At 37.4% G+C, this 27,972-nt stretch overlaps 1 protein-coding gene across 1 annotated transcript; it reads right to left on the bottom strand.

Moving 5' to 3' along the window:
• Window positions 1-22,322: 22,322 nt before the first annotated feature.
• Window positions 22,323-27,186, bottom strand: LOC114244809 (uncharacterized). The gene is made up of 2 exons (XM_028176717.2): window positions 26,906-27,186; window positions 22,323-22,593 (listed from the first exon to the last, which is right to left on the bottom strand). Exons 1-2 carry the CDS (start codon window positions 27,095-27,097, stop codon window positions 22,453-22,455), a joined length of 333 nt encoding a protein of 110 aa, XP_028032518.1. The 5' UTR covers window positions 27,098-27,186; the 3' UTR covers window positions 22,323-22,452.
• Window positions 27,187-27,972: the final 786 nt, after the last annotated feature.

The raw sequence follows: 27,972 nt of genomic DNA, 5'->3' as shown, positions 1-27,972 counted from the left end.
TCGAGTGAGATAGTTTGGAGAGTTCTTAGAACTGACAAGCACAACCATTTGATAATTGTTTGTAATCTAAAGACCTTTTGATCTCATAATCGGATACTAAATTGGTAAACATAACAATATCAAAATAAAATTGAAATTGATTTGTTCAAATTAGTTATGAAATGATTTCAGTTTTTTTTATTGTTTCAGAGCGGTCCACGAACGAGTTCACGCCCCTTACGTTCTTAAGTGGTTTCCGGAGTCCCTACAAATCGCAACCTGAATGTCACCGCCTACCTAAGTTAATAGACCGAAGTGCTGCGAAGTGCGAAACTGCATAATATGTATTTTTCTTAATCTGGAATGCGTGACTACTAAATAAATATAGACAAGAGTTGTCGCAACTGCGAGTTGGCTACAGATGAACTGGTGCTATCTAACCATTCGGACTCACAATACGCCATCAATGAAACTCAAATAAAATTAAATTATATAAACTTTAATTTCAACTTAAAACAAAAAACGGTTTCATGTTAAATACAAAATATTATTATATTTATTTTCAAATTAATCAAAGTCAACAGAAATTAATGTTGTATCTCGTTTATATTGTGGAGCAAAAACCGGGCTTCCTTTGGAAACACTAACCGGGCTGATAACTATCGTATAAATCACTCCAATCTGAAAATTTGCCACATCGATGGTTCAGGCACTAGAGCTTATTTAATCTCCCGGAAAATACCATTACTATTTCGGTTAAGATTTTTATTGGGAAATTTTGGCATCGTTTAGTTTTCAAAATAGCGAAAACTAATTTGAATTTTGATATTTAAAACTATTCTATAAAAGCGTATTTTTTAGTTTTTTAAACTATTATTTTTTTGTTTTATCTTGTATAAGCTGTAACACATCACGGACCATTTAAAGGTCTGAGTCTACATACAGATTTTGTTTTTATCTGTTTGTACCATATGTTCCACAGGTAGCGCTTGGAAAAATTATTCAAGATGATTTCCATTTTACCAACGCACTGGATTAAATATTTAAATTGCGCCTCGTTTGCGTTAAGCTCAATACTGGATTCAGTTCATTACAACAATATTAAGTTAGTTCTTCTGAAGTAATAAAATACGTTTGATCCCGTTTTTGCACCGTGGTACGTGTTACATGGTACACCGCCGGCCGCCGGTAATTACCTACTCGATCCTGCGGACCTACCTGTCGCTTGAACACTTTAGTTCGGATCCCTCCGATCCACTATCGGTACTTTTAGGTATTCCAAGCACCGGTCACCGTTCTCGTTGTACCCGTCAATTGCAACGAAGAGTTCGTCGTGAAAATTAACTCACAGACCCAGCCTGCTGATTCTCTGGCCGGATCTTCTCCGAGCGTCGCGATTCCGATCTGGTGGTAGATTCAGGGAAGCACTGCTAGGGCTAATGTTGGCCAATTTGCCAGACTGAGCCCCGTAAGCTCGCTTACACATTCGGTGAAGTAAGTACCTATACAAGTCCTTGAGGTTACTAGCATAGGAAGGCAAAAAAAAAGAAGTTAATTAATTATAGGTACTATATCTGGATTATAACGTAACTGAGTACTAAATGCTTTTGTTTACTGTACTTTTGCAGCCCACTACACATTTTAGTATCAAGGTAGCAATAGATATGCAGTACGGAAAGCTACGAGGCTCAAAAATAAAAGTTGATTTAATTTCACTCCAAATTGAAAAAGTTTTATCGTATTCACGCTCGACAAGCACCGGTAACATTTTCTGCAACTGAGACTTAATGGAGGCTTCTACATCGACGGAAGTACTCAATTATGTTATAATCAAGGCGTCCGACGCAGGGACCGACGCCGCTTCCCGCTACCCTCTTTTCCTCGAGGTAACTGAAATGTCGCGACTTAAAGCACCACCCATTCATTATTTAAATACAAACATTCTGAACAACGACCTTTCCGTAATAAATTCGTAGAAAAAACTTTGCGAAACAAAATAAAAGCGAAATAACACAATAAGCTCACACCAGACACACCTACTGAACTTGATCCGATAAAATTGTAAAGTAAACACAATGGGGCTTCAAAAATTAATTTATTTTCCTTTACTAAAACAGTCCGGGGAAAATTTTAGCTTTGCTTATTTTAGATGAAAAGAAAGTTTGGGGTAACATTGAAGCAGACGCGGAAGCAAATTGAATTTTTTAAATATAGAAAGGCAGTTATTGAAGATTTGTTTGTCTTAGATCCTAATTTGGCCTTAGTTCCTGTTTTTATGTAATTTTGAAACATTTCATTCTAAGATCAATGGAAAGTATCGTTTTAGTTGAAATATAACTTATACGATTTACACGTCTGTTATTTTTTGGTATTTAAACCACAGAATAGTTATTTTAAGCCGCCATGAAGTTTCTTTTTCTGAGAGCAAAGAAGTATTTTAGCAGAGACAGTAATTATAATTGTCTCCCAAAACAGCAATGAAAAATATTATTTGCATAGCCCGAACACAGGAAAATTAGAAAAAATTAAAATGCGTCGTCCATTTAAAACAGTGTACGAAATAAATTGAAGTACAGATTTTGACAACCCACACATTTTTTTCTTAGAATCCAAGAATAGCAATTCGCTTGTCAATTAATCTTTTAATGTCGTCAGTTATCAGACAATCTAGCTGGTCCGGCGGCTATTGATCGAAGGGCTGCTACCCTACTGAATTGTTGTATTTTGTGTTGGTATTTCATTTATCACGGCCTTTCAATTTTCATATCGATTAATCATTAAACAACAGAGGTGGACAGTAGAAGGACGGTTTAGATCTGCATTTAAATTTGGCTTGATATTTATTTGATGAAGGTAAAGTTAGTTTTAGCAAAGATTAGTAGGTATATTTAAATCACACGATGCTCGGCTGGGATGAGTCCTGGCAGGCGATGCTCGACTTCTACGAGTCCTCCATTTCGCAGAAGGAGGCGGTGGAACGGGAGAGGGAGAGCTCTCTTCCCTCTTGGCGTTGTGCAGCCGCCGTCGAGCCGGGAGTCGGAGGAGGGCGTTCGTCCAGCTTCGGCCCCTGTGAGGAGGCAGTCTTCTTCCGGTGATGGTCACGGGGCGAATTGAGGGGGTTGAGGCTGCGCCGCACGCCAGTCACTCTAGCGCGCTGATACGAGGAGGATGGGACGACGCGTCGGCGGCTGCAGCCTGCGATACGGTCCGCGTTGTCGTTGTCGTCGCCGAACCTACTGTGGAGGAGTAATCCGGTCGGCGGGTATCGCATTCCGACCCGGCAGGCTGATTCTGACCCAGCGGGGTATCCCGGAACACCAGCGGCTTCGCCCGAGCGGCCTGGTAGGGCCGTCGTATCGCGGATATCGTTGGTCGTTGACTATCGCCTCGAAGACCCGTCGGTCGGGCATCCTCGGGTTGGCGCCGCCAGTCTGGGTGTAGTGTTGACTGCAGGAACCTCCCTATTCTGATCGGGTTCTGACCCCGGACGGAGATCGTACGTCAGGTGTAAGAGTGCAGGGGAATCGCTTAGCCCTAAAATATCTTTGGGCCCGCGATCTGCTCTCAACATCTGCATATCGTCAAGTCCCCCATACCCCGCGCGCCGCCTAGGCGCGTGGACCTCGTAGGAGGTTCGGCCCCCGCCCCGAAAAATTAAATATGAGCCGTCACGGGACGCCTGGTAGATGTGAAACATCGACATTATTTTGTAAAAGTAATATGCAGAAAAGAACAGATTGTGATAGGAACTAAATATGTCATAATGATAAAATAAAATATTACGAAAAAATAATTTGTTTTCAAGTAAAACACAGGTTATGTGTACTGTAGTAAACAACACTGTATACACTACGGAGTATACACTATAGGTATCCGAGCTCAGTGTAGCGAGAGAGATGGCTTAACGCCGGATCGAGTGGGAGAGAATCGCACAGTCGATTGCGCATGGCGACGCGTCGCCGCACCATACACACTACTGCATATAGACTGTATATATACACCATCATATAGCGTGGCGACGCGTCGCCACGGCATGCGTCGCCACGCCAGAAATCGGTTTTACGTGCGGCTATAGATGTTTCACATCAAAGAAAAGCAGGCATATTTAAATCATATAGTGGTTTTATCTGGGTTTACGAAGAGACTTATATGCGAAGCTCTCTACATGATTCTGTTACAAATGCTTCTTTAAGCATCCTCACAGAAACTATTTGTGATGATACCGTCTTTAGTTTTTGCCAGAGGAAAGGTGATCCTACTTCCTGGAATATCTGTGCTATCTGTCTATCTTATGTGTAATATTACAGTACGTTTTAAAGCTCTTTTTTTGCTACGTGCTACCCGGCTTCAAGCAGTGTTTTCTGGCCGTAGGGACATATGCTTCTCCAAGCTGATTTTAAGGGATAAGTTAAGGTTCTAGTTTGATCAGGACGTCGGGAATGGTTCCATGGTTCAATGTTCCATGCTAGATCTGATAGCTGTTCAAGTGGCTTGCACGGCAATCGTGGAATAGGGAATCATAATACGGACACGTTTCACTTTCCAATTGACACATGTGCTTACGGTGCAGACGGTTGTTTCCGTAAGCACTGGCAGTTATAAAATAGAATCAAATGTATTTTTACTAAATCGAAAACATTCAATTGAACGGAAGCGTCATGTACATTTACATATCTGACGTAGTACGCGTGAAACAAAAACGTGACACTCGGCTACGTAGGTACGTGTATTTACGCAATCAAGCTACAATGCGACGTGTGAATGTGAAACGATAGAATGTATATATTTTATGATATTTTAAGAACATTTATTTCTCGGAAGCCATTCTCGATAGTACATAAAAATATGCTTTATTGCCACTTTTAAGTAGCAACTTGGCAGTGTAAAATAGTCACCCACCGATTTCTCAATTAATCTGAAGTCTCAATTATTTGGGAATACCGTTTATTTTATCTTCGAAGCGGGATGTTTTAGTGTTTTATGTTAGATATAGGTATGACGGTGGCGCCAAGTCGTATTGGTTCTGGCCCAGCGTGGTATCTCAGAACACCAGCGGCACCGCCCGGGCGGCCTAGCAGGGCCGCTGTACCGCGGAGACTGTCGTCGTTGGTCGTCGACTATCGCCTCGACGACCCGTCGGTCGGGCGTCCTCGAGGTGGCGTCGCGTGTTGACCGTGGGAACTACCCCAATTCTGACCGGATTCTGACCCGGGACGGAAATCGGACGTTGGGTGTAAGAGAGCGGGGGATCGCTTTAGATCGGTAGGGCTCTAAAACATCCTCGGGCTCGCGGTCTGCTCCTAACACCTGCAGATTGTCATGTCCACATACCCCGCGTGCCCCCTAGGCGCGGGGACCTCGTAGGAGGTTCGGTACCAGGCGCGAAAAAAAAAAGTTAATTAATCGGTGTTAGATGTACTAATTAGAGCGATATTAAAATTTATCCTCAGCAATGCGAAAACGTAATCGAAAGAACGTGGGTTGTATTTTTGACACAACATATTACATACATATATGCAGTATTTTACTGACCTAATTGCACATATTTCAGACAAAGTTAGTGTAAAACATTTTTTTGCTTTGTACATTTTGAACGGAAATGAAAAACTTCTATGTGAAAATCAGAGCACCCGACTCGAATAATTTTCGCCTTTAATTTTTTCGAATAGAACTGGATCATTTTTTGCCCGCGTAAAATTTGCAGCAATGAATCTTTTCAAAGTTTTGATTGTACACATTCGTTACCTTGATGCTATCAGTCATCGTTTCAGATTTCTCTTCCATCTAAGTTTGGATTCCAAAGCGTCGCACTTGATAGCTATTCGAAATAGGAATTCGTATATTTAGATTGATTCCGTATATTTACTTGACAGAATACATAATTCTAAATCAAATAAGTAATTGTAACTTATTTTTCACAAAAACATATCGTATCGTATCGTATGTCGTATCACTCTTGTCAGAGCGGTCGTGGTCGTCATCCAGCATCATTGCTGTGGGCAGATGTTATGCGCCTCACGAGCAATCGCCATTCCTCCCGGTTTGTGGTGAATCTGGTACACTCATGCAAACAACCGCCAACTGCTGACTTGATCTGGTTGGTCCATCGTATGAGCAACCTTCCACGCGGTTTGGTGCCTTCTACTTTGCCCTGAACGACAAGGCGCTCTATAGAGTCATTTCCTCGCCGAGAGACATGTCCAAATAATGATAGTATGCGTCCATGCACGAGCGCCGAAAGACGCAGCTTTGAAAGACTTTGCGGCAGGTCGAGAGAAAGAAGGTTGATGCTCTGGAGATGTGGTGCTGGAGACGAATGCTTGGTATTTCATGGACCGAACTTCGCACCAATATCTCCATTTTTCAAAAACATATAGATTGTTGTTAATTTCAATAGTACTAAAGGAGAGCTATACTTATTGTGCCTTTTAAGAGGTCATTGTTTTGTTGGTCTTTTTTGTTGTCGATTAGCGTAATAATCGTTGCCATTAAATGGGTAGCCAAGTGGATGAGTCTTAATGTTCTACAACTTTGCAAAGTTAAATTCGCTTCACAATCATGATTTATATTTCTTTAAAGAGGTACCTATTAAAACTTTTTTCAGATTGCAACTCCTTTAACACTTTCAATTTCAAGTGCAATAAATCAGAGCTAACCGCGGCAGCTTTCACGTTATGACTTCCTCGTAAAATTTACATTTAAAAGTTAATTTTCTCGTTCCCCGGCTTAGGGCAATTGTTAATCTTGGATTCGCTCGTGTTGCCCTCCTTGTAAAAATTATGAACATTATTCCAAGTAGCCGGAGTTCACATCGACTCGCTTATCCTCGAGCTACGCTCTCACAGAGCCCCCGTTATTACCCTCAAAGGAATACAATGTGACTTTATCTTGTTTTGTTTTTAAGTATCTTATTCTTGTAAATTGAGACTCGAGGAAATGTATCACTGTTTTGATGTATGAAATTTGTTTGTGTTATCATATTGAGATCATGTCTTTGAACATATTGAAATAATTATAGGGATATTTTATTATTAAACATAATTTTTTAATTTATTCAAGTATTCCTTCCTTCATAAAAAAAGTAGGTATTGCTGCTGTTTGCTGTTTTCAACTTGCTGTTTTCTTGGTCTGTGTTACGGACCTTTTTTTCATTGTTATTTACCAGCCTTGGTCATGGTTGTTCATCGTTCGTGGTGGTTCATTGTTCAGGTCACCTACACTGTGCATGCTTTAGTAATAGCCTCTTCTTCGCAGTATTACATATAGTATCGCATTGGTTCCGCTGCAACCGTGTAGCAGAAATACGTTTGTAATTCAGTCAAGCCCGAACTACTGTGAGAAGTTTTCAACAGAATGCGGGTATCTACAGACGTTTGGCGTTTATTTTTACTAGACTCTGACCCTTAAGTAAAATTAATTATAATTAAAAAAAAAAACATTGTAGATCTACTTGAACAGTTAAAATGAAGTCATTAAGCAATACGAAGTATATTATTTTAAGGATGTTTTTTTTTTTTTTTTATTGCTTTGATGTGTGGACGAGCTCACAACCCACCTGAAGTTAAGTGGTTACTGGAGCCCATAGACATCTACAACGTAAATGCGCCACACACCTTGAGATATAGTTCTAAGGTCTCAGTATAGTCACAACGGCTGCCCCACCCTTCAAACCGAAACGCATTACTGCTTCACGGCAGAAATAGGCGGGGCGGTGGTACCTACCCGTGCGGACTCACAAGAGGTCCAGTAATTACGCAAATTATAATTTTGCGGGTTTGATTTTTACTGCACGATGTTATTCCTTCACCGTGGAAGTCAATCGTGAACATTTGTTGAGTACGTATTTCATTAGAAAAATTGGTACCCGCCAGCGAAATCCGAACACCGGTGCATCGCTCAACACGAATGCACCGGACATCTTATCCTTTAGGCCACGACGACTTCTTAAAGTCGTCAAAGAGTTATTTCCAGACTCGGTGTGAGGATTGCTATAAATTATATGTTATGCTATAATAAACTCAACAATGGAGGACTAGTCTTGGTAGTTCATTCGTGGAAAATTGTCGGCAACCGACTGATTTCAAACATTACTTTTTGGCACCTAATTATATTTTTGAAAATGGGGAAAAGAAATTCTCATCAGAACAACAAAAAAATTAATATTGAAATAAATAAATATACTATATATATAATAAATGAAACTTAATTAATTGAATATTCTTAATTAGTTTAATAGTTTAGTAAAATTAGTCTTCGTGGCCTAGGGATAAGACGCCCGGTGCAGTCGTGTCGAGCGATGCAACGGTGTTTGAGTAATTACTGGTGGTAGGATATCTTGTGAGTCAGCACGGGTATATAGGTACTACCACCCCGCCTATTTCTGTTGTGAAGCAGTAATGCGTTTCGATTTGAAGGGAGGGGTAGCCGTTGTACCGTTAAAACTGAGACCTTACAACTCATGTCTCGAGGTGGATGGCGACATTTACTTTGTAGATGTCTATGGGCTCTGGTTACCAGTTAACACCAGGTGGGCCGTGAGCTCGTCCACCCATATAAACTATTAAAAAAAACCGGACCACATTAGACTCGCACGATTTTATCGTACATAAATGAATCAACGTAATCGGCTTAGTTAAAAATGTAAAATGGTATTTATTCATTTTAACAATGTGATAACTGAAGCCAAAAAAATCCATTTCATAAAAGTTATAACTTTAATACATTAAGCAAAATCGATTTCATTTGTTATTAAAATACACGATTATTGCAAGTATACGTCAAACATGTACCTACCTAATTCCGAGAAGAAAAAATATGAGACGAAACCGTCCAAACATCCAGAATCTAAATCTTAAACAGAGAAATCCGGTTACACAAAATACTTGGTTTAGTATTTCGTAGTCCGCAAACGAATTGCAAATGCGAGTGAATCGCTAGTTTGCTCACTAGGCAGCAAAACAGGCGGTCGTTCCCGTTACCCGTCTCTTCTTAACGCGCTGAACGGAATGCCAATGGACTACTAACAGATGCCACAATGTGAAATTATTTTGATCATTCATAGTTCGGAATGCACACGCCAAGTTTACAGTGATTTGAAGTTGTGTGAGAAAATAATGAGACTTGGTATTATACTCTATACATTATACTCTTTATTGGCGGTAGGACCTCTTGTGAGTCCACACGGGAAGGTACCACCACCCTGCCAATTTCTGCCGTGAAGCAGTAATGCGTTTCGGTTTGAAGGGTGAGGCAGCCATTGTAACTATACTGAGACCTTAGAACTTATATCTCAAGGTGGGTGGCGCATTTACGTTGTGCACGTCTATGGGCTCCAGTAACCACTTAACACCAGGTGGGCTGTGAGCTCGTCCACCTATCTAAGCAATAAAAAAAAACTCTACTCAGCGTCACGACCACAAGGTCACTTGGTCGGCGGGCTATCCAAATCCTATAATTCGTACCCACGTGATTCTCTGTGGAATAAGATCTGGTTCTGATTCAGTTTCTTTTCAGTTCTGATCCACTTTCGCCAGTTTCTGGCACTTGTATTGGCCTATGGATTGAACCCAAAACACTAAGGTTGGAAGAATTCAGAAAAATATGCTATCCTGGATCCCTTTAAGTAATTTTGTTTTGTAGTGACAGATATTTGACTTTCAGCAATGTAGGTATACTCATAAATATACACTCAAATTTTAGATTCGTCGTTATATAAAGGATAAGGGGCCTGGTATGCTCAATCAAGTAATGCGGCGATCCCTGTGTTCAAAGCCCGTTGCAGGTACACCCATTTTTCTAAAGTAATACGTACTTAAAACGTGTTCACGAACGACTTCCATAAACTAGAAAAAAAGTTACGTAATTATTGGTGACAAGACGTAATTATTAGCATCCTACCTGTTTCTACCCGAAACAATCCGTCATTCCGTTTTGAACAATCTATACTAATTATAAATCTACAGTAGTTTTTACGGATGTTCCGTTATAACTACTGAAACATGCATCCGATTGACTTGAAACTTGGTATCCATGTAGAAAATACATGTACTTAATGGATAGGCTAATATTTATACGAGTGTTGAACTCCCTTATTATAATGACAATAAATAATAATGTTAATTTTAAATGCGCAGCGAAGCGGGCGAGTAAGGCTAGTTAATAATATGATTGTGGCAGCAGGTCTCCATGGCGGCATTCCCATTGTGACATCTATGAGCCGTTTCTCATCCACGCAGTACAATAAAAATAATAATGGCAATAAAAATAGTGACAATAAAAATGGCTTGTAATTGTAGCACTTTTCGATATTTGCGTGTCCTTAATAAACTTACCTGATGCTATCGGCAGATAAATTTTTACTTGGAGGTGTTCACTCAAGTGCTATGAATTATTTATAATAATTAACTGAAAATGTACGGTACTCTAAATTCCTTATCGACAATAATGGGATTACGGCACTAGAAAATGAAATTTAGCTTGTCTAATGACTCTCCGACGAGTCTTAAATTCAATTTGCGCTGCATCATAAAATTACTTACATGCAAAATTTTCCTTTTATCAGTGAAAGGGCGTATTTCATTATTAATATTGGGCTCAATTAGAGTGCGGAAGGCGTGTGGCGGAGCCTGTCGCCGTAACTGAGCCAAGTTAACCGCCTCTCCGAGAGTAATTACACTCAACTTCATTTAACTTCCGCAGCTCAGTCCAAATACCAGTACCACTAAGCACTGTACTTACTTTACTTAGCCCGTAACAAAACGATGCAATTTTAAGTAACGGTCCACAGGGATAAGTCGAATGCTTAATGTGTCTACTTGTTTGAGTAAATCTTTATATGTGGAGTTCGCCAGCGAAGTAGACTTCGTTCTCGAACAGAATACCAGTAAACCGATAATACATATTATATAAATGGGTATAATAAGTAATAAATCTTCTTAATTATTAATGTTATTTTCGAATAAAATACTGCGTGTGGGAGTGAATGTTACTTAACGTTTTCATTATAAATGCGCCCGAAGCTATAATATTACTTACAGACACCCCAGGGTCGTATTACCTCCATAATCCGAGTGGGCCCTACAAGCTACTGACACGATATCCTGATAGCTGTGACAGATCATCCTGGGAAATTAATTTAGAATTTTTTCCTGATTTGTTTCTCGTTAAAATATGTTTTTATTTTATTTTATCATTTCGAGGAAAAACAACTTTAATTATGTATGTCCACAGATTCGGTGATAAATATTCTCAAATATTTTCCGTAAAGTGTAGACATTATATTTTACATAAAACTGCTTGATTTGTAGTTATGTTTTTGTAAAGATATACTTAAGTCGAGTCGCTCGAAAATCACAGTAAAATCTTATAATGTTGTAGGGATTATAATATAATTTAAATACTGAGTAGTTTCAAATATATAAATGAAGTAACAGACACAGTTTTAGTGCTATATATACAATATTATAATATATTATTATGTTTTATATTATATATAATATTTGTTATTGTTTTAAATCAATACGATATAATACGATAGCACTAAAACTGTGCGTGTTACTATGAAGTAATCGAATATGAATGCGCATATGAATGCGCAATTGGATCTTTCTCGGCGTAATAGGCAATGATTAATCAAATTAATTTGTGATTTGAATTGGTTTTTAGAGTATACATACATATATACCAATTGAAGAAACTACTCAGAAAAACATTAAATGTTAACTATAGTTTTCCAGGCTTCCATATGCTATGATAATGATAGCAACTATGATGACTTCAAAAAATATTTATTGATAAAATTAAACTAACTGATAGATGATGATATGGTACAAAAGATCGTACTGTTATGATACCCTCTGGTTCCTAGCTTTGCTTTCATCATCACCTTTCCCGAATAGTATCAGCACTTATGATCCTTTATTAGAGAACAATCCCCTCCCTAGTCAGTCAGTCCTATTCCTAATTCCACACGGCACGGTTGCCGTCATTGTCGTCGTGAAATCTTTATATGTCTATTTCATCAATAGAATCTTTTTTTTAAATATATTTTCTCAATTCCGTATAACAGTACGCATCGCCTTGCTGATGGCGGTACACGAACTGATTCGAAAATGAATGAATTCGATGCAAAATGCGTCCGTACGTAATATAACGTGCGCGCTTGCCCGTACAATATTATGTTTAACTCTCTATTGTTTGTATAATAGTACAATTGTTTAATGCTTCACTATTAAATTTTATTGCCTTTTGTTTATTTTACTTTTACACTAAACACAATATTGCAAATTACCTGAGCACAACAATGGCGGAGAATTTTAGGTGCGTGAGAGCAGACGTAGACACTAACGCGCATACGCACTTGTCAGTATCCAGGGAGAAAAAGTTAGACTTTCTTCCCTGTACAACGGGACGAAAACCGAACTTTCGGCGTAGGTAGGAGAAAAATTATATTGTGTTTTTTTATTGCCCTTGTAGGCAGATGAGGATACGGCCTAACTGATGGTGAGTACTTACCTTCGCCCATGGACCTAGTAATGCCAGGGGGCAGAGCCAAACTGCTGCCTACCGATACAATATTGTTAGGATTTTTTAACATAATGTTATTTTCAGGTATAGAATAAGGCAGCACTTTTAGAGCTCTGATGAATTGCCTCATAAATTATAGCTTACACTAACGTTCGTGCGATGCTTTAGAACATTTGGTGGAAGAATGTTGCCTTATAATTCTTGCACAATTTAGAAGAAAAAAAATAGGGGACGTAGCGGACTTAAATTCGCTGTATTTTTAGTAAAAATATGTCCCAGTAAAACTTAGAATTTCTTTGCGTCTTTTGCGTTCGTGTATGAGAATTTTTAAAAGTTGATAGGTATGATAATAATTTAAATTGTGGCATAAGTAAGCGCGATGATCCCCAGCCTAATTCACTACATTTCATACAAAATATCTTATGTAGATTACGTGTTCCTATATTTTTTTTGGGTGGAATGTGAAAAAGTACATTTAATCTACTTTATTATATCACGTTTTGACATTTAAAGAGGTTTGTAGGACAGAGATATTTTCTTCCACCACTTGTAGCAAGTAAGAAATGTCAGACAATTGTTAGCTAACAAACTTAACAAATTATATTAATATTTCATAATCGGTAAACAAATGAGTTACACAAAACAAATTTGAGGATTTTTTTTTATTGCTTAGATGTGTGGACCAGCCCACCTGGTGTTAAGTGGTTACTGGAGCCCATAGACGTCTACAACGTAAATGTGCCACACACCTTGAGATATAGTTCTAAGGTCTCAGTATAGTCACAACGGTTGCCCCACCCTTCAAATCGAAACGCATTACTGCTTCACGGCAGAAATAGGCGGGGCGGTGGTACCTACCCGTGTGGACTCACAAGAGGTCCTACTACCAGTAATAAAATTAATAACCAGTAATAATATCATAAGTTTCCTGGAAATAAAATATCGTTGTTCTTCATTTGTTTCAGGATCAATAGCGTATTAGTATGACTAAATGGACGCACCTAATTATCTAGAGCCAAAAGAGACGCTCCGTGCCGTTGAGGGTATTTCGGCAATAAATTATGCGAGAAGGCCCCTTTGTACTAGGCTGGGCAGTTTTCGGGATTTTGGCTTGAGAGTGATAATGGGATCCTTCATATGGGTACCGCTATAAAGTATTACCTGTTGAGTGCTTAGATAAACCCTATTAAGTTACATGAACATTACACGAATTTTTAAATAAAATGAAAAAGATTTTAACCTACTTAAATTTTTCCGCTTAATTCAATAGTAGGTATGGTATATCAGTGAAAAGGAAATTCAAATTAGTTTGGCTATTGTGATGATTAGCGTCCATAAATGCAGAACCGAATAAACAAGAACACTCTTTACAATTCAATTATTAAAAACAGAAAATGTAAATGTATAGTGGAACCACGAAGCTCAGATACTTATTCGCTTTCCCTAGTACGTCCTTAGATTCAAAAAGGACTCTTTTTTTTATTAAACCTGGGATTGTTTAATTCTAACCTAAGTTCTAGCCCGGGATGGTAATAAATGTAAATACAATTGAAAGATACAAAAGTGACGTATGCATTAATTTAAAACTGTTTTGTATTTTTTTTCTGCATTGTTGTAGGTTTAATTTGAGAAAAAGAGTAAACTCTGAGATTCTTGTCGATTATTCTCTATGAAACTGCATCGTCAATGGATGTTAAGGACATGATAATCTGAAAGAGCCTGTAAAGGAATAAAAAAGTTATGATTTTGATTACAATTAATATTATTTCTGAACGAGAGAACGCGTTCTTAAAAAAACATAAAAAATGATTTTGATTTTGTAAAGTACACTTAAAATCAACAATCAAGATAATTTGCATACAGTGGTTATTATATTTTTGTTAGTAATGTTTTAAAGCTGTTTTCGTTTGCCACCACAATTTATATATTACCAAAGATAGCCTTACTGACCTTTTTAAGAATTTATATTATATTTTTTACTATCGAACGGAGTGAGGATGACCCTATCGTTGTTTATATGAAAACGTGGCATTTGCTAGTTCTTACAAATCATATATTTTACCAACGTGTCACGTTAGCCTCAAAAATCAATTCTTTAAAAAAAGGTCACAGATGTTCTGAATTACATAATTACCTACTTACAATGAACGGTATAGTTTGATTGAACTTTTAAAGAAATAAAAGGTGACGTATGTCAAAATATAATCGGTTACCTAAATCTTATCTTTTGTTTTCCATTTATTAAAAAATAAAGACCTTGCTGGATGTAAAATTATATATTTTTTGTACAATACTAAGTGTTTGATAAAATAAAAACCAAATGGCTTAAGTTCCAATACATTTTTTTTATACTGCACATGTTGTGAAACACTGTTTGAAATTGCCACCAACTAAATCAACGATCTTGAAAAATTTTTGTACCACAGACCAAACAAATTTTATGTAATAAGGCGAACCTATTCATGCTTAGTCGATTTTGAAAGTACTTTAGAACGAGAACTCTAGTAAAATAATGTAATAGCCCTTAATATAGGAAGTCCGCTGAGCGGACGCGGCACTGTTGCCGCCACTGGCCGCGTCTTTGAAGTCCTTTGAGCGGACGGGTCACTGTTGATAGATAAATGTGATTTGACATTTCACGTATCTGTGGAGTCCGCTCAGAGGACTCCGCACTGGGGAGAGGATAATTAATGTTTGTTCTATAGTCGGATTTTTTATTAGACGAAGTAAACTGACGTTTACTGTGTTGTCAGTTTTTGATGAAATAAAAATAGTGTTGTGACAAAGTGAACGATTGAAAAAACTCCTGAATTAATGAAATTGCCTCGATTGTCTAGTGAATAGTTAGTGTGCCGAACTGCCGATATCGGGCACGGGGTTCGAATTTTAGCCGTGCTTTGTACATACCAACGAGTTTTCGACGAAACATTATGTTCCTATGGTATCTACCTGTACTGAATACCGAGTGTTTTAAACATTAAGAAAAACATTGCGAGGAAGCTTGTAAGACTGTCCTATTTCCAATGCATCATATAGTTGAAACTATAGATGTATAAAATATAACAATTATAGGTACATAGGTAATGAAAATAAAAAAACTGATTGTAGTTACATACTACTAGTAACATATTATTATATTGGATCACTTTAATACAATTTTATTGTAAAATATAAATAATATTCTTTTATAGTTTGAAATTAATGATTAACTCTTCACACTCATTGTTCATTTATGTGATTGAACGAGAACTGAACGCATCACTATTACTTTAAATATAGCAACATTATTTCACAAAGTGACATTAGCTACTGTCAGCTGGCTTCGTCTAATTAAAAATCCGACTATAAATGCATTCCTAAACCATTCATTTTTTTATAAGTGACCGAGCACCGCGAGTCCTATTGAAATTCGACATTGGTCCGCCTTTTTATTTTTATTTTACAGACCGGGCTATGTCGTACTCCGGCTCCTCCAGAGAAGAAGAGGGAGAAAAGGAAGATCAAAGACCTCCGACATTAGTTTTCCTGCCAGATACTGAAAGATGCATCTTTAGCGAATTTCCCAGCAGAAAAAAATAATTAATTATTGATTTATAATCGATGTATACTTGAATTTTAGCTTATTTTAGAAGGCTCCGATTTTAAAAGGGTTTTTTTTGTATTAGATATCCTTTTATTGAGGATAACTTTAAGGTACATAGCGCTGCAGAAACTACTAAATTACATTTTTCACGTGGCGAAAACCGTGGGGCCCAGGTAGAATTAAGTGCTGGTCGATGATGAATACGTCACTGGATAGAGGCTGGAGCGGTCAACATTTTTTAAAATATTGATTTGTATTGAATCGAACGGTAAAATAAAAATATTAAAAAACTATCATAGGCGAATGTTTTGAATTCTGAACAGTACAAGCCTACTTAGCTGTCTGTAATATTTTTAAGGGATTATTTGAGAAGATATTTTTGATTGATTCTGATTCTACCACTACAGAAAATAGTTAATATTGTTACGCGCTTGGGTTCGGGATAAATAAAATTTCACCAAAGTACAACTTAAAACTGTATTCAACACTTAGAACACTTAAACCCTTCACAAACACTTTAAAACTTTCAATTCGCTTTTTCCGCTTCGCTTCAGGTGATCTGTTCGCTGTTTCGCTTCGAGTAGTTCCGATTACTGACTGACAGCGTGCTATCCCTGCAACGCTTTTATAGTCGATATCATCCCTAGAATTATCGAGAATATTCCACACATCTCTAGTAGTAGTTTCCGCTATCTGACAATAGATGGCGTTGTAGCTCTCGAGCATTCTAGGTGCTACTAGATCCTTCGATATTCGTTCGACTATTCGGCGATAGATGGCGTTACTCTTACCGCAATATGACTGGGGAGGTGTAAATGTGAAGAATTTTATATGATACAATAAGTAAAAATAAAATTGAAATTGATAGTGGGCTTCTATACCTTTCGACACTCGTTAATAGAATCGAATTTTGTGAATCGATGTTCACAGAATCAGTTAACGCCCACACGATATAATACTATGCATGTAAACGGGTATTATTATACTATAACTCATGCGAAGATTTAGAAATGCCTTGGGCTTCTTCTTGTTATCAAACTACATATGTGTTTGCGTTACTTGGTGTATAGAAGCACAACCACCCTACATACTAAAGATAATATTAGCTCATCAGGAAATAAATACAGCTATTTATAATCATCCATAAGGTCCGGTATGTAAATTGATTTTGTATTTGTTTGTTCATCATTGCGTGTCTGTTATTTTGATTAAGTCGAAACTATGAACAGTTGCTCTTAGTTAACGAATATGTTAATCAGAGTAACTATTATCCTCTGGTGGCACGGAAGCCTCTATAAGCTCCGCTTAATATCAGGTGAGTCGTGAGCTCAATTGTCTATAATAGCTATATATTTTAAAAAGTTTGCCATCTGTAGGCAACAACATTTTTTTCCACTAAGCAAAACTGAAAAACAAAGCAACAATTCAGTGGTTGGCAGCTATGTACCACTATCTATATATTAATACGTGAAGCAAAAACTTTATATCCCTTTTTACGAAAATTGCGTGGACGGAGGAGTATGAAATTTTCCACACTTATAGAGAATATAGAGAAGAAGTGCACAATGCAATTTTTTTTTTAAATAATGCATAAAAGATACATTAAATCAATAAAGAAAATATTACACACACTACATACCATGTATTTGACGCACACACGCATGCATACTATTTATTGTCAAACTTTTGTTCTTGACGTCTGTGGTCAAATTGAGAATAGATTAAATATTGTTTGTCTTTAGTAATATTTTTTATAGAGTAGCCTTGGCGAAATTTGTGATTATAGAAGTATAAAATACAATCATAATAGTGTACAAATTTACAACTCTAATTAATTATAGTCGAATTTCGGCTACTGCGGGATCTCTAGTTCATGTAAATCAGCTTTCTTGGAAGCTATCTAGTAAGACTTAGAATATTTAAAATTTTATCGTTGTAGGAATATTTGCTGCAATATAAATTACTTTCGTATTTTTATTATTCAGTATTATTTATTATACAGTATTATTTATTATTCAGTATTATTTATTATTCAATATACTTATTCAGTAAATCTAAGACTTAGACGTTATTGAGAGGTCTGTTTTCATTAAACGTTAGACACGACCACTACTCGAAACTTATAGAAAAATACATCTTTTCTTATTTCTGAGAGCAAAAGTTTGGTCTTCTCATGTCGTGAGCGGACAGATTGACTTAAAGAACAAACGCTAATAAATATCTATTGCGTTCCGAAATCTAGAGTTTGGACATTTATTATTTTAAAACTTTGGCAAAAAAATTGTTGAAACTAATTTAAGCAAAAAGTTAGACTTTTTTTTGTTGCCCTTGTAGGTAGATGAGCGTACGGTGAGTATGGCGAGTGGTTACCGTCGCCCATGGACTTCAGCAATGCCAGGGGCAGAGCCAAACTGCAGCCTAATATTTTACTCTGAGCAACTTGCTGTCGAGGTAGACTGCGGCGCGGACATGAACAACAGTGATCATTGGTTGCACGCTTGCACATATACTCATAGATTTATTTGAAGCCCTTGTTTGAATTACAATGTACATATTTTACTAGAAATGAATTCATTTACTTTAAAATATACACATCACATGTACGTATTTTAATTAATGTTTTTTAACCTTTTGATAATGAGGTCAATATTGTTCACATTAATCTGCTTGTTCACATTACCGACAGGGTACGGACGTGAAAGTATATTTTATGATTTAATTGTGAGTATTACAGGTATATTTAGTCTCTTTTACTCTTTAAATCCTAATTTATTTTATTAGACAAATCTTATCCTAGTATTTTTTTTATTGCTTAGATGGGTGGACGAGCTCACAGACCACCTGGTGTTAAGCGGTTACTGGAGCCCATAGACATCTACAACGTAAATGCGCCACCTACCTTAAGATATAAGTTTTGAAGTCTCAGTATAGTTACAACGACTGCCCCACTCTTCAAACCGAAACGCATTACTGCTTCACGGCAGAAATAGGCAGGGTGGTGGTATTTACGCGTGCGGACTGACAAGTGGTCCTACCACCAGTAAATAGTTATATTAGTTATTATTAACCTACGAATAAATATAAGTCATTATTTATTCGTAGTTATTAACGGACTTCTTCAGTTGACAGATTGAACATACAACAGATATCTGTTGTATGTTATATTTACAAATGCTACTTACCTGCCTTAAAAAATGAGGTCGAAATCCCAATTCTAATGTATAACAATTGTCACTTCCAACACGAATGCATATGTTTTGCCGTAGAAATAGACATAATGGTGGTATTTTCTCGTATGTGGTTGCAATACGCCGTTTTCGCGGGCCGGGGGCTGAATCGCCGTAGCTGGGGGATATGTAGGACTCGATGGCCGACGATGAAAAAGGCCAGGGTTCGCCCGAAGCCCGATCTCCGTCCGATACAGAACCCAAGCAAGGGGATTCCTCGGTTAACACTACAACCAGAGACCCAGCTCTCCGCAAGAACGCTCGGCCGAAAGAGTTGCCGAGGCGTGGAATTTCAGTTTGTAACTTAACTACTACTAGATGATGACCGAGCTTTGCTCGGTTTTTTTTTATAACGCCATCTTGTGTCTTTAAAGCGGTTAGTTGCCCTCAATTAAGAAAAATAGGATTATTATTCGCTAATAGATGTCGGGAAGAGTTGAGTATTGAAAACACGAATAAAACAATATTTTCTGAAAATAAATCGTAGCTAGATCGATTTATCACCCTTGAAATCCCCTGTATACAAAATTTTATGAAAATCGTTTGAGCCGTTTCCGAGATTCAGATTATATATCTATATTAATATACAAGAATTTCTCGTTTAAAGGTATAAGATATTTCAATTACTTAATTTCTAAGTTTGTGTACAATCAACTTTTAAATGATCCCGATTGCAATGTTGGTGCCTAGTTTTACAATAACAAGGCAAATATTAGTTCATTGAATATCCAGACCACGACAGATCCGTCGTATAAATTTACCAATGAATAATAAACGTTTATTTCCTGTTGTTGAAGTTCTGCTTGTATTTGTCATTCTTCATGACATCACCAAGTTGTACACAAATTATTTCCTTCTTGATATATCTTACACGTAGTATATATGTATACTACAATAAATAAGATTTGTGTTGTTTTTTATGACTAAGATATTCCTATGTAATTGAGACCATAATCGCAAATATCAAGGTGGAGGGCCACAATCACGTTGTACATTTCTATTGGCTCTCGAAACGATCAGACATCAGAGTCAAAGAATAGCTAAAATCCTTCGAAACATTCCAAATTCGTCTTCATAAAACACTTGAATTTTGTTCATTCAATTTGAGTACTTCACTTCGTAATGGTTTAAAATTGCAATAGACTTTTAATTTGAATTATTCACTTTATTTCATGTATTTTAATCTAGATGTTCTTGAAATTTTGATTCGTACTCAAACAAATACCGTCAGTGAAAATAATTTTAACAAATTTGAACTGCAAATAAAAGTGAAAATTGACTGTAATACGCACAAGATAGACAAGATTCACTATTTACATCGTCTTTTAACTGATTTTCGCAATCGAAGTGATAGAAATAAAAATATTTGATAGTATTTTTAATGTGTATTATTGTTTATCTAATTCAACTTGAAATTTATTACATTTTGTTGACTTAAAGATTGAAATGATTTTAAAGTATTTTAAGTGACCCGTGATAAATCGAATAATATGTCCGTATAATCTGTCTGTGTTGTTACTAATAACGATGGCCTAAGTAGACCTAAGGACATAGTAATTGACTGTTGCACTCTCTATTTCTTTACGTTAGCACCCTCTGCCCTGAGTTTCTCGCCGGATCTTCTCAGTTGGTCGCGTTTCCAGTCCGGTTGTAGATTCTGCGAAGCACAGCCCCGAGAGCTCACCTACACGCTAGAGCAACGCTGATGCAGCGTCTCAAGGCTATCAGCATAGGTAGGAAAAAATAAATATTTCCTCACAGTATCTTCTACCTCAGTAAAGGCATAAGTTGTAGAGTAAATTTTCGGATTTTGCTGTGGCCGGATAAGATAGGCTTAAAATTAACTGTACACTTAGCGACACTAAACAGAGCTTCCCAGAGAAAGCGGATGCATAATATTTCTCTTTCCACAGCGCTTCTGGATTGAATTTAGAGTGGGAAGTTTGGTTTTAACACACGAAAGTATGCGGTCTTACGTGAATTGCAATTGTGCTCTTACTGTGTAGTGTAATGTAGTGTAGTGTGTAGTGTGTAGTGTGTAGTGTAGTGTAGTGTAGTGTAGTGTAGTGTAGTGTAGTGTAGTGTAGTGTAGTGTAGTCTTACTGTACTTTAGTAGTCATAGTCTTACTGTACCTTAGAAGTCGACGTGGCCTAAATGATAAGACGTCCGTTGCATTCGTATCTAGCGATGCACCGGTGCTCGAATCCCACAGGCGGGTACCAATTTTTCTAATGAAATAGGTATTTCAGAAATATTCACGATAGACTTCCATGGTGAAGGAATAACATCGTGTAATAAAAATCAAACCCGCAAAATTATAATTTGCGTAATTATTGGAAGTACAGTAACAGTTATTTATTGGGCTACCAGCATTTTTTATTGCTTAGATGTGTGGATGAGCTCACAGCCCACCTGGTGTTAAGTGGTTACTGGAGCCCATAGACATCTACAACGTAAATGCGCCACACACCTTGAGATAAAAGTTCTAAGGTCTCAGTATAGTCACAACGGCTGCCCCACCCTTCAAACCGAAACGCATTACTGCTTCACGGCAGAAATAGGCGGGGCGGTGGTACCTACCCATGCGGACTCACAAGAGGTCCTACCACCAGTAATTACGCAAATTATAATTTTGCGGGTTTGATTTTTATTACACGATGTTATTCCTTCACCGTGGAAGTCAATCGTGAACATTTGTTAAGTACGTATTTCATTAGAAAAATTGGTACCCGCCTGCGGGATTCGAACACCGGTGCATCGCTAGATACGAATGCACCGGACGTCTTATCCTTTAGGCCACGACGACTTTAAAAGGAATACTGCAATGAAGTGGTTTAGGGATGGTCGATTGCCATTCAGTCAAAACAGGCAGTTTAATTAGTGCCATTTAATTTAATTAGTGCCATTATTGTTGAGTAGAGGCCCTTTTTGGGTTGTTGTGGCTTTTAAACGATATCGACTACCGTTCTCTATTTGTTAATACTTAAAACATAAAGTAAATATAAGGTTGATATTGTAATTTTTTTAATGAAATTCAGACATTAATTTAATATTGAATATTGAATACAAAAGTCTACATTAAACATGAAATGATAGAAAGCTTGGTGATTGAAAACTTTGGTCTAAGTATAACTTTTTTACGTGTAGATTTCAAGTTGGTAGTTTAATCCAGAGCCTCGTGGGCTTTTCAACTTTATGTTAGCATAAGAAAAACCGATGCCTCCTGCAGTAATACTTGCTTCAGCATCCGAGTGGTCTAGGTCGCGGGCTATAATACCCTGGAAAAGAAAAACAAAATCTGTTTGTAAAAAAATCTGGAAACACGTATTGCATTTTTTGTGTATATGCTTAGCTACAACTATGTTGTAGATAAAAGTAGTAATAATAAGTCATCGCAATTATTGTTTGTACGTTTACTTATAAGATTGACTTTCACAAATCAAACCTTGTACCGTTGTTGTTGGAGGTACTAAGGCATGGACCCATAGATACTAAAAAAAACCGTCTTGTAATGAACCGAAATGGAATGCAAGGTATAGCTAATGTATCATGACCGAACAAAGAAGGTCGCTATAGTCACACTATAATATGGATTCATAACACGCCCTACCACCAATTAGTACTTACTGAAAGTACAAATCGTCGTAGTCTAAAGGATTAGACGCCCAGCTTAAGAACAATTTACTCAGTGTTCAAATCCCGTAGGCAGGTATCAATTTTTATAATGTAATATGTGGTAAGACGTATGTATTACTGGAGTCATGGTCTAGACGGCTGGCCGATCCTTCGGCTGGTCGTAGGACCGTCGAGGCGATTCGCCCGGTTCTTGTGAACTGGGTGAATCGTGACAGAGGACGCCTCACTTTCCGGCTCACGCAGGTGCTCACTGGGCATGGTTGCTTCGGTGAGTTCCTGCACCGGATCGGAGCCGAGCCGACGGCAGAGTGCCACCATTGTGGTTGCGACTTGGACACGGCGGAGCACACGCTCGTCGCCTGCCCCGCATGGGAGGGGTGGCGCCGTGTCCTCGTCGCAAAAATAGGAAACGACTTGTCGTTGCCGAGTGTTGTGGCATCGATGCTCGGTGACGACGAGTCGTGGAAGGCGATGCTCGACTTCTGCGAGTGCACCATCTCGCAGAAGGAGGCGGCGGGGCGCGTGAGAGACGCACAGGCTCGCCGCCGTCGAGCGGGGGCCAGGGAGGCGGATATCGCCCAAGCCCTGGCCCTCTAAGTGTTTCGGGTCCCCTCACATGTCGGCCTGGGGACCGGCGAAGGGGGCCTAAGAAGACGACGTGCAAGCTGCTCTGCACGCGTTTTATGCATGAGCATCCGGGTGATGGAAGGCCGGCTATCCTCAACCCACGCTGGTTCTGACCCAGCGGGGTATTCCGTAGGATAGACCATTCTAACCGGCGCCATCTAGGCGGGCTTCGGATAGCCTGCCGACCGAGAGGGCTGGTGGTCGTGGCGCCGACGACCGCCAGTCCGGCGTCCCGAGGGGGAGGGTGATGGGAGAGATGTGCTCCGCACTAAACGCTTCACTTTCCCCCCTTTGCCTTTTCATGAGTTTTGTCTCATGCGAGGTTTGGACGTTGGTTGTTGAGAGACAGGAGGTTTTAGTCGGTTCGACTCCGACATGCCCCGCCCTCCATCCCCAGTGAAGGGCGGAAGTCCGGCGATTTCCTCCTGACAAAAAAAAAAAGAAAAAAAGAAAAGACGTATGTATTGTGAACTTGTGGGGTGGTACCACGAGTTCACAATACCCTGCCTATTTGTGCTGTGAAGCAGTTTCAAGGGATGGCACATATGTATGTAAATAGCTTCATTCGCTTTATTGGGTACATTTTGAGGTATCCAATGAAAGTTAAAAATACAAAACTAAGTACCTATGTATTACATAGGTACTTAGTTTTGTACCGTAAACATTAAATGTAGGTACGTTGAACAATTTCACAATAGCTTTCAACTACGAGTAATTACTGTTATTACCGTTAATTTCAATAATAATTATACTACGTGTTTACTAGATAGCTGTTGACGTATCTAAATTAATAGTGCCATCAAACAAGTATGAAGATTGAGTAATAAATTGTCTAAGTTGTACCGTCATCAAGTGATAAATGTTCGTATTTGTTGGGACACACTGTAAGAATCTATCTAATATCTGTGTTGTTGATTTGGTATTCGTGAAAATTTTCAATACGGTGTTACGTGTTCGATGAAAGCATTAATAACTTTGTAATAAATAAATTTAGTCGCGGAGTAATGCAAAATCATACGGCCGTGCTCGGTTGAATATGAATATTAGATATGCTTTGGTAATTAGTTACATATGAACTGCAACCTATAATTGGCCTCTGGAATGAATCCCTTACCACGGTGTTCCCCGTGGATCATCCTTTGAAATCCTACTTTGAAAGTATCCTTAGAATCTAACTATTGTTTCAGTAAATTTGGTTCATTAGTTATTACAATTTCTTTAGTGCTTAACATGTGTTATACATATTATATTCATTTGACCTTGCAGGCACTTAAAAGAGTTTGTGTTGTTTTTTCCTTCCTGGATGGTATCTTTCGGTTACATGTTCTGACTAATGCTGAGAAGCGAATAATCTTAAGGAACACGTCTTTCAAGCTAGTGGAATAATATTTTATTGATAACACAAAGAACATTTGTCATTTATTTGAAATAATATGTCGGTATTTTTGTTTTTATTGCCTCTGTAGACAGACTTATATATGGCCCACCTAACGGTGAGTGATCACTGCTGCTCATGGACATCCTCAATGCCAGGGCCACAGCCTAACTGCTGTTTACCGCTGAAGACTCCGCGCAAGTTTCGTTCGAAGAAGGACGATTCATGATACTAAGGTACTTAGAATATTTTGTGAGAAAACTTTTGAATACTACCAGTAAGCATCATGCCCATTCGAAATAATTTGAAACTGACATTATCTATACTAATATTATAAAGAGGAAAGATTTGTTTGTTTGTTTGTTTCGAATAGGCTCCGAAACTACTGGACCGATTTGAAAAATTCTTTTTCCATTAGAAGCCGACATTGTCCCTGATGAACATAGGCTACTTTTTTTTATTTTATTTTTTTGGTTTCATGTGTGTTTTAATGTTTCCGAAGCAAAGCGAGGGCGGGTCGCTAGTTATACTATAAGATTACTAAAGAACATATTGTTATCTAAGTTCTAACTTTTCTGACTGTTGCTTAATGGCAAGAACGTATACTAAGAATCTATTTACGCCGTGAACTTTCCGTTTTGTAGAGTCTAAGTTAATTTTATTATTTGTACTGTAATTTTAATGTTGGAACAGCTGGAGTGAGGAAAGTATTCCTTTAACTTTATACATAATATTATGGCTGCCATGTTGTTATTTCTTTACCACGCCATAAATTTTACTCGCGAGCTCGAGACTATAATGTGAATATAATGTAGTTTTAAACTAAAAACCTATTTGTTTGTTGAACGAAAATTCTTTGCATTTCATAAAAGTGTCGGAGGTTATCATATTTTTGTTAATTTTAAATCATGACAAGATAAAAAAGAAATGATTGTGTTCTGAAGTTCATACAAGTTTAATGTTATGTCGGATTCGCTTGAATATTATTTTATTGTGATGCCGGCCTTCATTTTACCTAAATACATGCATATGCATATAGGTTACGCGTTAACAATTGCGATTTTAGTAACTAAAGGGGCCATTAATTGATTACGTAAGGACCGTAAGAGGGGGTTTGTTTAAAATTTCTAAATGAGTTTATCGGGTAAAAGCTATTCTTACGTAATATTTTAGTCAAAGTGTGCGTCACCGAAAGTAGAATGATAGGTATTTTAAGGCCAACCGTTAGGTCAATATGTTATGGAATCAATTTTTTCTTATATACCTTTAACGAGTTAAATCTAAATAATTGCAATATCTTAATAAAATAAAAATCTTTGACAATATCACCTTATGGTGTATTATAAAGTTCTAAGTTCCCAAAATAAGAGAGTTGTTCCATTTAAAACTAACATCTAAGTGAACACAAGGTGTATCTACGTTATAAAAGCATGCTACGCTAGAAACTTTTTGCTGCTCTAATTTTAGACAAAGAAAAATAGAATTTGGAAAACAAAGTATCTAGTGTCAATGTCTATGGTTCCAACGTTATAAAGTGAATGCTTTTAAATTACACATTTTAGTTACACTTAAGCGTATAGTTATAAACACATTTTATTCGTAACTCCAGATGGGCTTAAGGTCTTTTTAGCTAACTACAGCAATAATTATAAAAAAATAAGTTTCAATGTAAACAATATACAATATTAGGTATTAAAGGTCAGCAAATAATAATTCTGGTTTTTGTACTAAAGCAAGAGTCTCTCTAAAATATTTATCCATTACAAAAACACGGTTGTTGTATATTATTGAAAAATTGAATCAACCGTACATGGATTTTGTGATGTTAAAATTTCGAAGTGATCTCAAATTTGACTTTTGTACCATTTTTTCTGGAGTAACATGGCGGTCGTGCGGCAGAGAAATACATTAGATATAATAATAAATAATTTCGACAAGATTAATTGGCTTACCATAATCAATTGTTGTCCCGGATCCGAAAAAAATACTTCTTTGACTCGTTTCTTGAGTGGGATGGCGTTATATTCGGCTTTTTCTTGCCACAAAAGTCTCTTATTAAAACTAGTACCTACTATAAGATCTTTACATTGTATAACACAGACCAAAGATAAAAATATGAAAATCAAAACGGGAGCGAACTTCATTTTGTTGTTGTTTTTTTTAAATCGTTTATCACAATGTGTAATGTGTCACGTTCGACGGTTATTGTAACACTGAACAAGCTGGCCTTTGCGTGGATAATTTAAATACTTGTTTGCCTTAATCTGTCATCTAGGGGAAAAACTGGTTACCGACCGTGTGTGTATAGCCGACGTATGACAAATTTTTGTAGTCATAGCCGAGTAATCGACCAGTGACCCTTATAGTGTGTTGTGACCTAATCTGGATGACGATATAAAATTGTGTATATGGTTTTTAAGTTATTATCGAAAGTCATTGACATCATAACTTAGGTGTCATTGTCCATCTTGAGATATGAGGTCGAATTCTTATTCTTATCCGCAATGTTCCTTCGGAGTTGTCCAATTGCGCTGAACTAATTTTAAGTGAAATAGATGTTTTTTCTAATTGTCTCACAGCTTAAAGGAAAAATCTGTCGCGGACCATTTCCCAATTAAATATAAATTAATCTTAAGCAATCAATCAAATGTAATCAAATCTTTGTTATATATATTTTTTATTTTTGTTTTTAATGCACTGACGATTGCCATCTATAATTGAGGTGACATCTGCCATGAACTTTTGTCAATTATTCAACGTTTTGTATTGATGATCACTTTGTTGGTGCAACTAAATAAATAAATAAAATAAATTCTCAATTGTATAAGTACGATGCTGTTCAACCCGTTAAACTGGAATTTCTTCTGATCAGTAATCGAATAGGCTCTTTCCATTAATATATCCAGACGTTACTGGGTAGATGAAGAAAAATATTTGTCGCTGCCATTATATATGTAAATGTAAATGTATATATATAAATGTAATTATTATTAGTATTATATTATTATATAGTAGTTTG

This window comes from Bombyx mandarina, chromosome 12 (assembly GCF_030267445.1).
Source record: "Bombyx mandarina strain Sakado chromosome 12, ASM3026744v2".
In the NCBI taxonomy this organism is placed as follows: Eukaryota; Metazoa; Arthropoda; class Insecta; order Lepidoptera; family Bombycidae; genus Bombyx; species Bombyx mandarina.
Note: the sequence above shows the minus strand (reverse complement) of the source record. Positions and strands in the feature narration are given on the sequence as shown.

Excerpts from the sequence above, each read along its gene's own strand:
- LOC114244809 (XM_028176717.2), bottom strand. The coding sequence starts at position 27,097 with ATGAAGTTCGCTCCCGTTTTGATTTTCATATTTTTATCTTTGGTCTGT. Across the intron at positions 22,594-26,905 it reads CGGGACAACAATTGATTATG|GGTATTATAGCCCGCGACCT; the intron begins GTAAGCCAATTA and ends TTTCTTTTCCAG.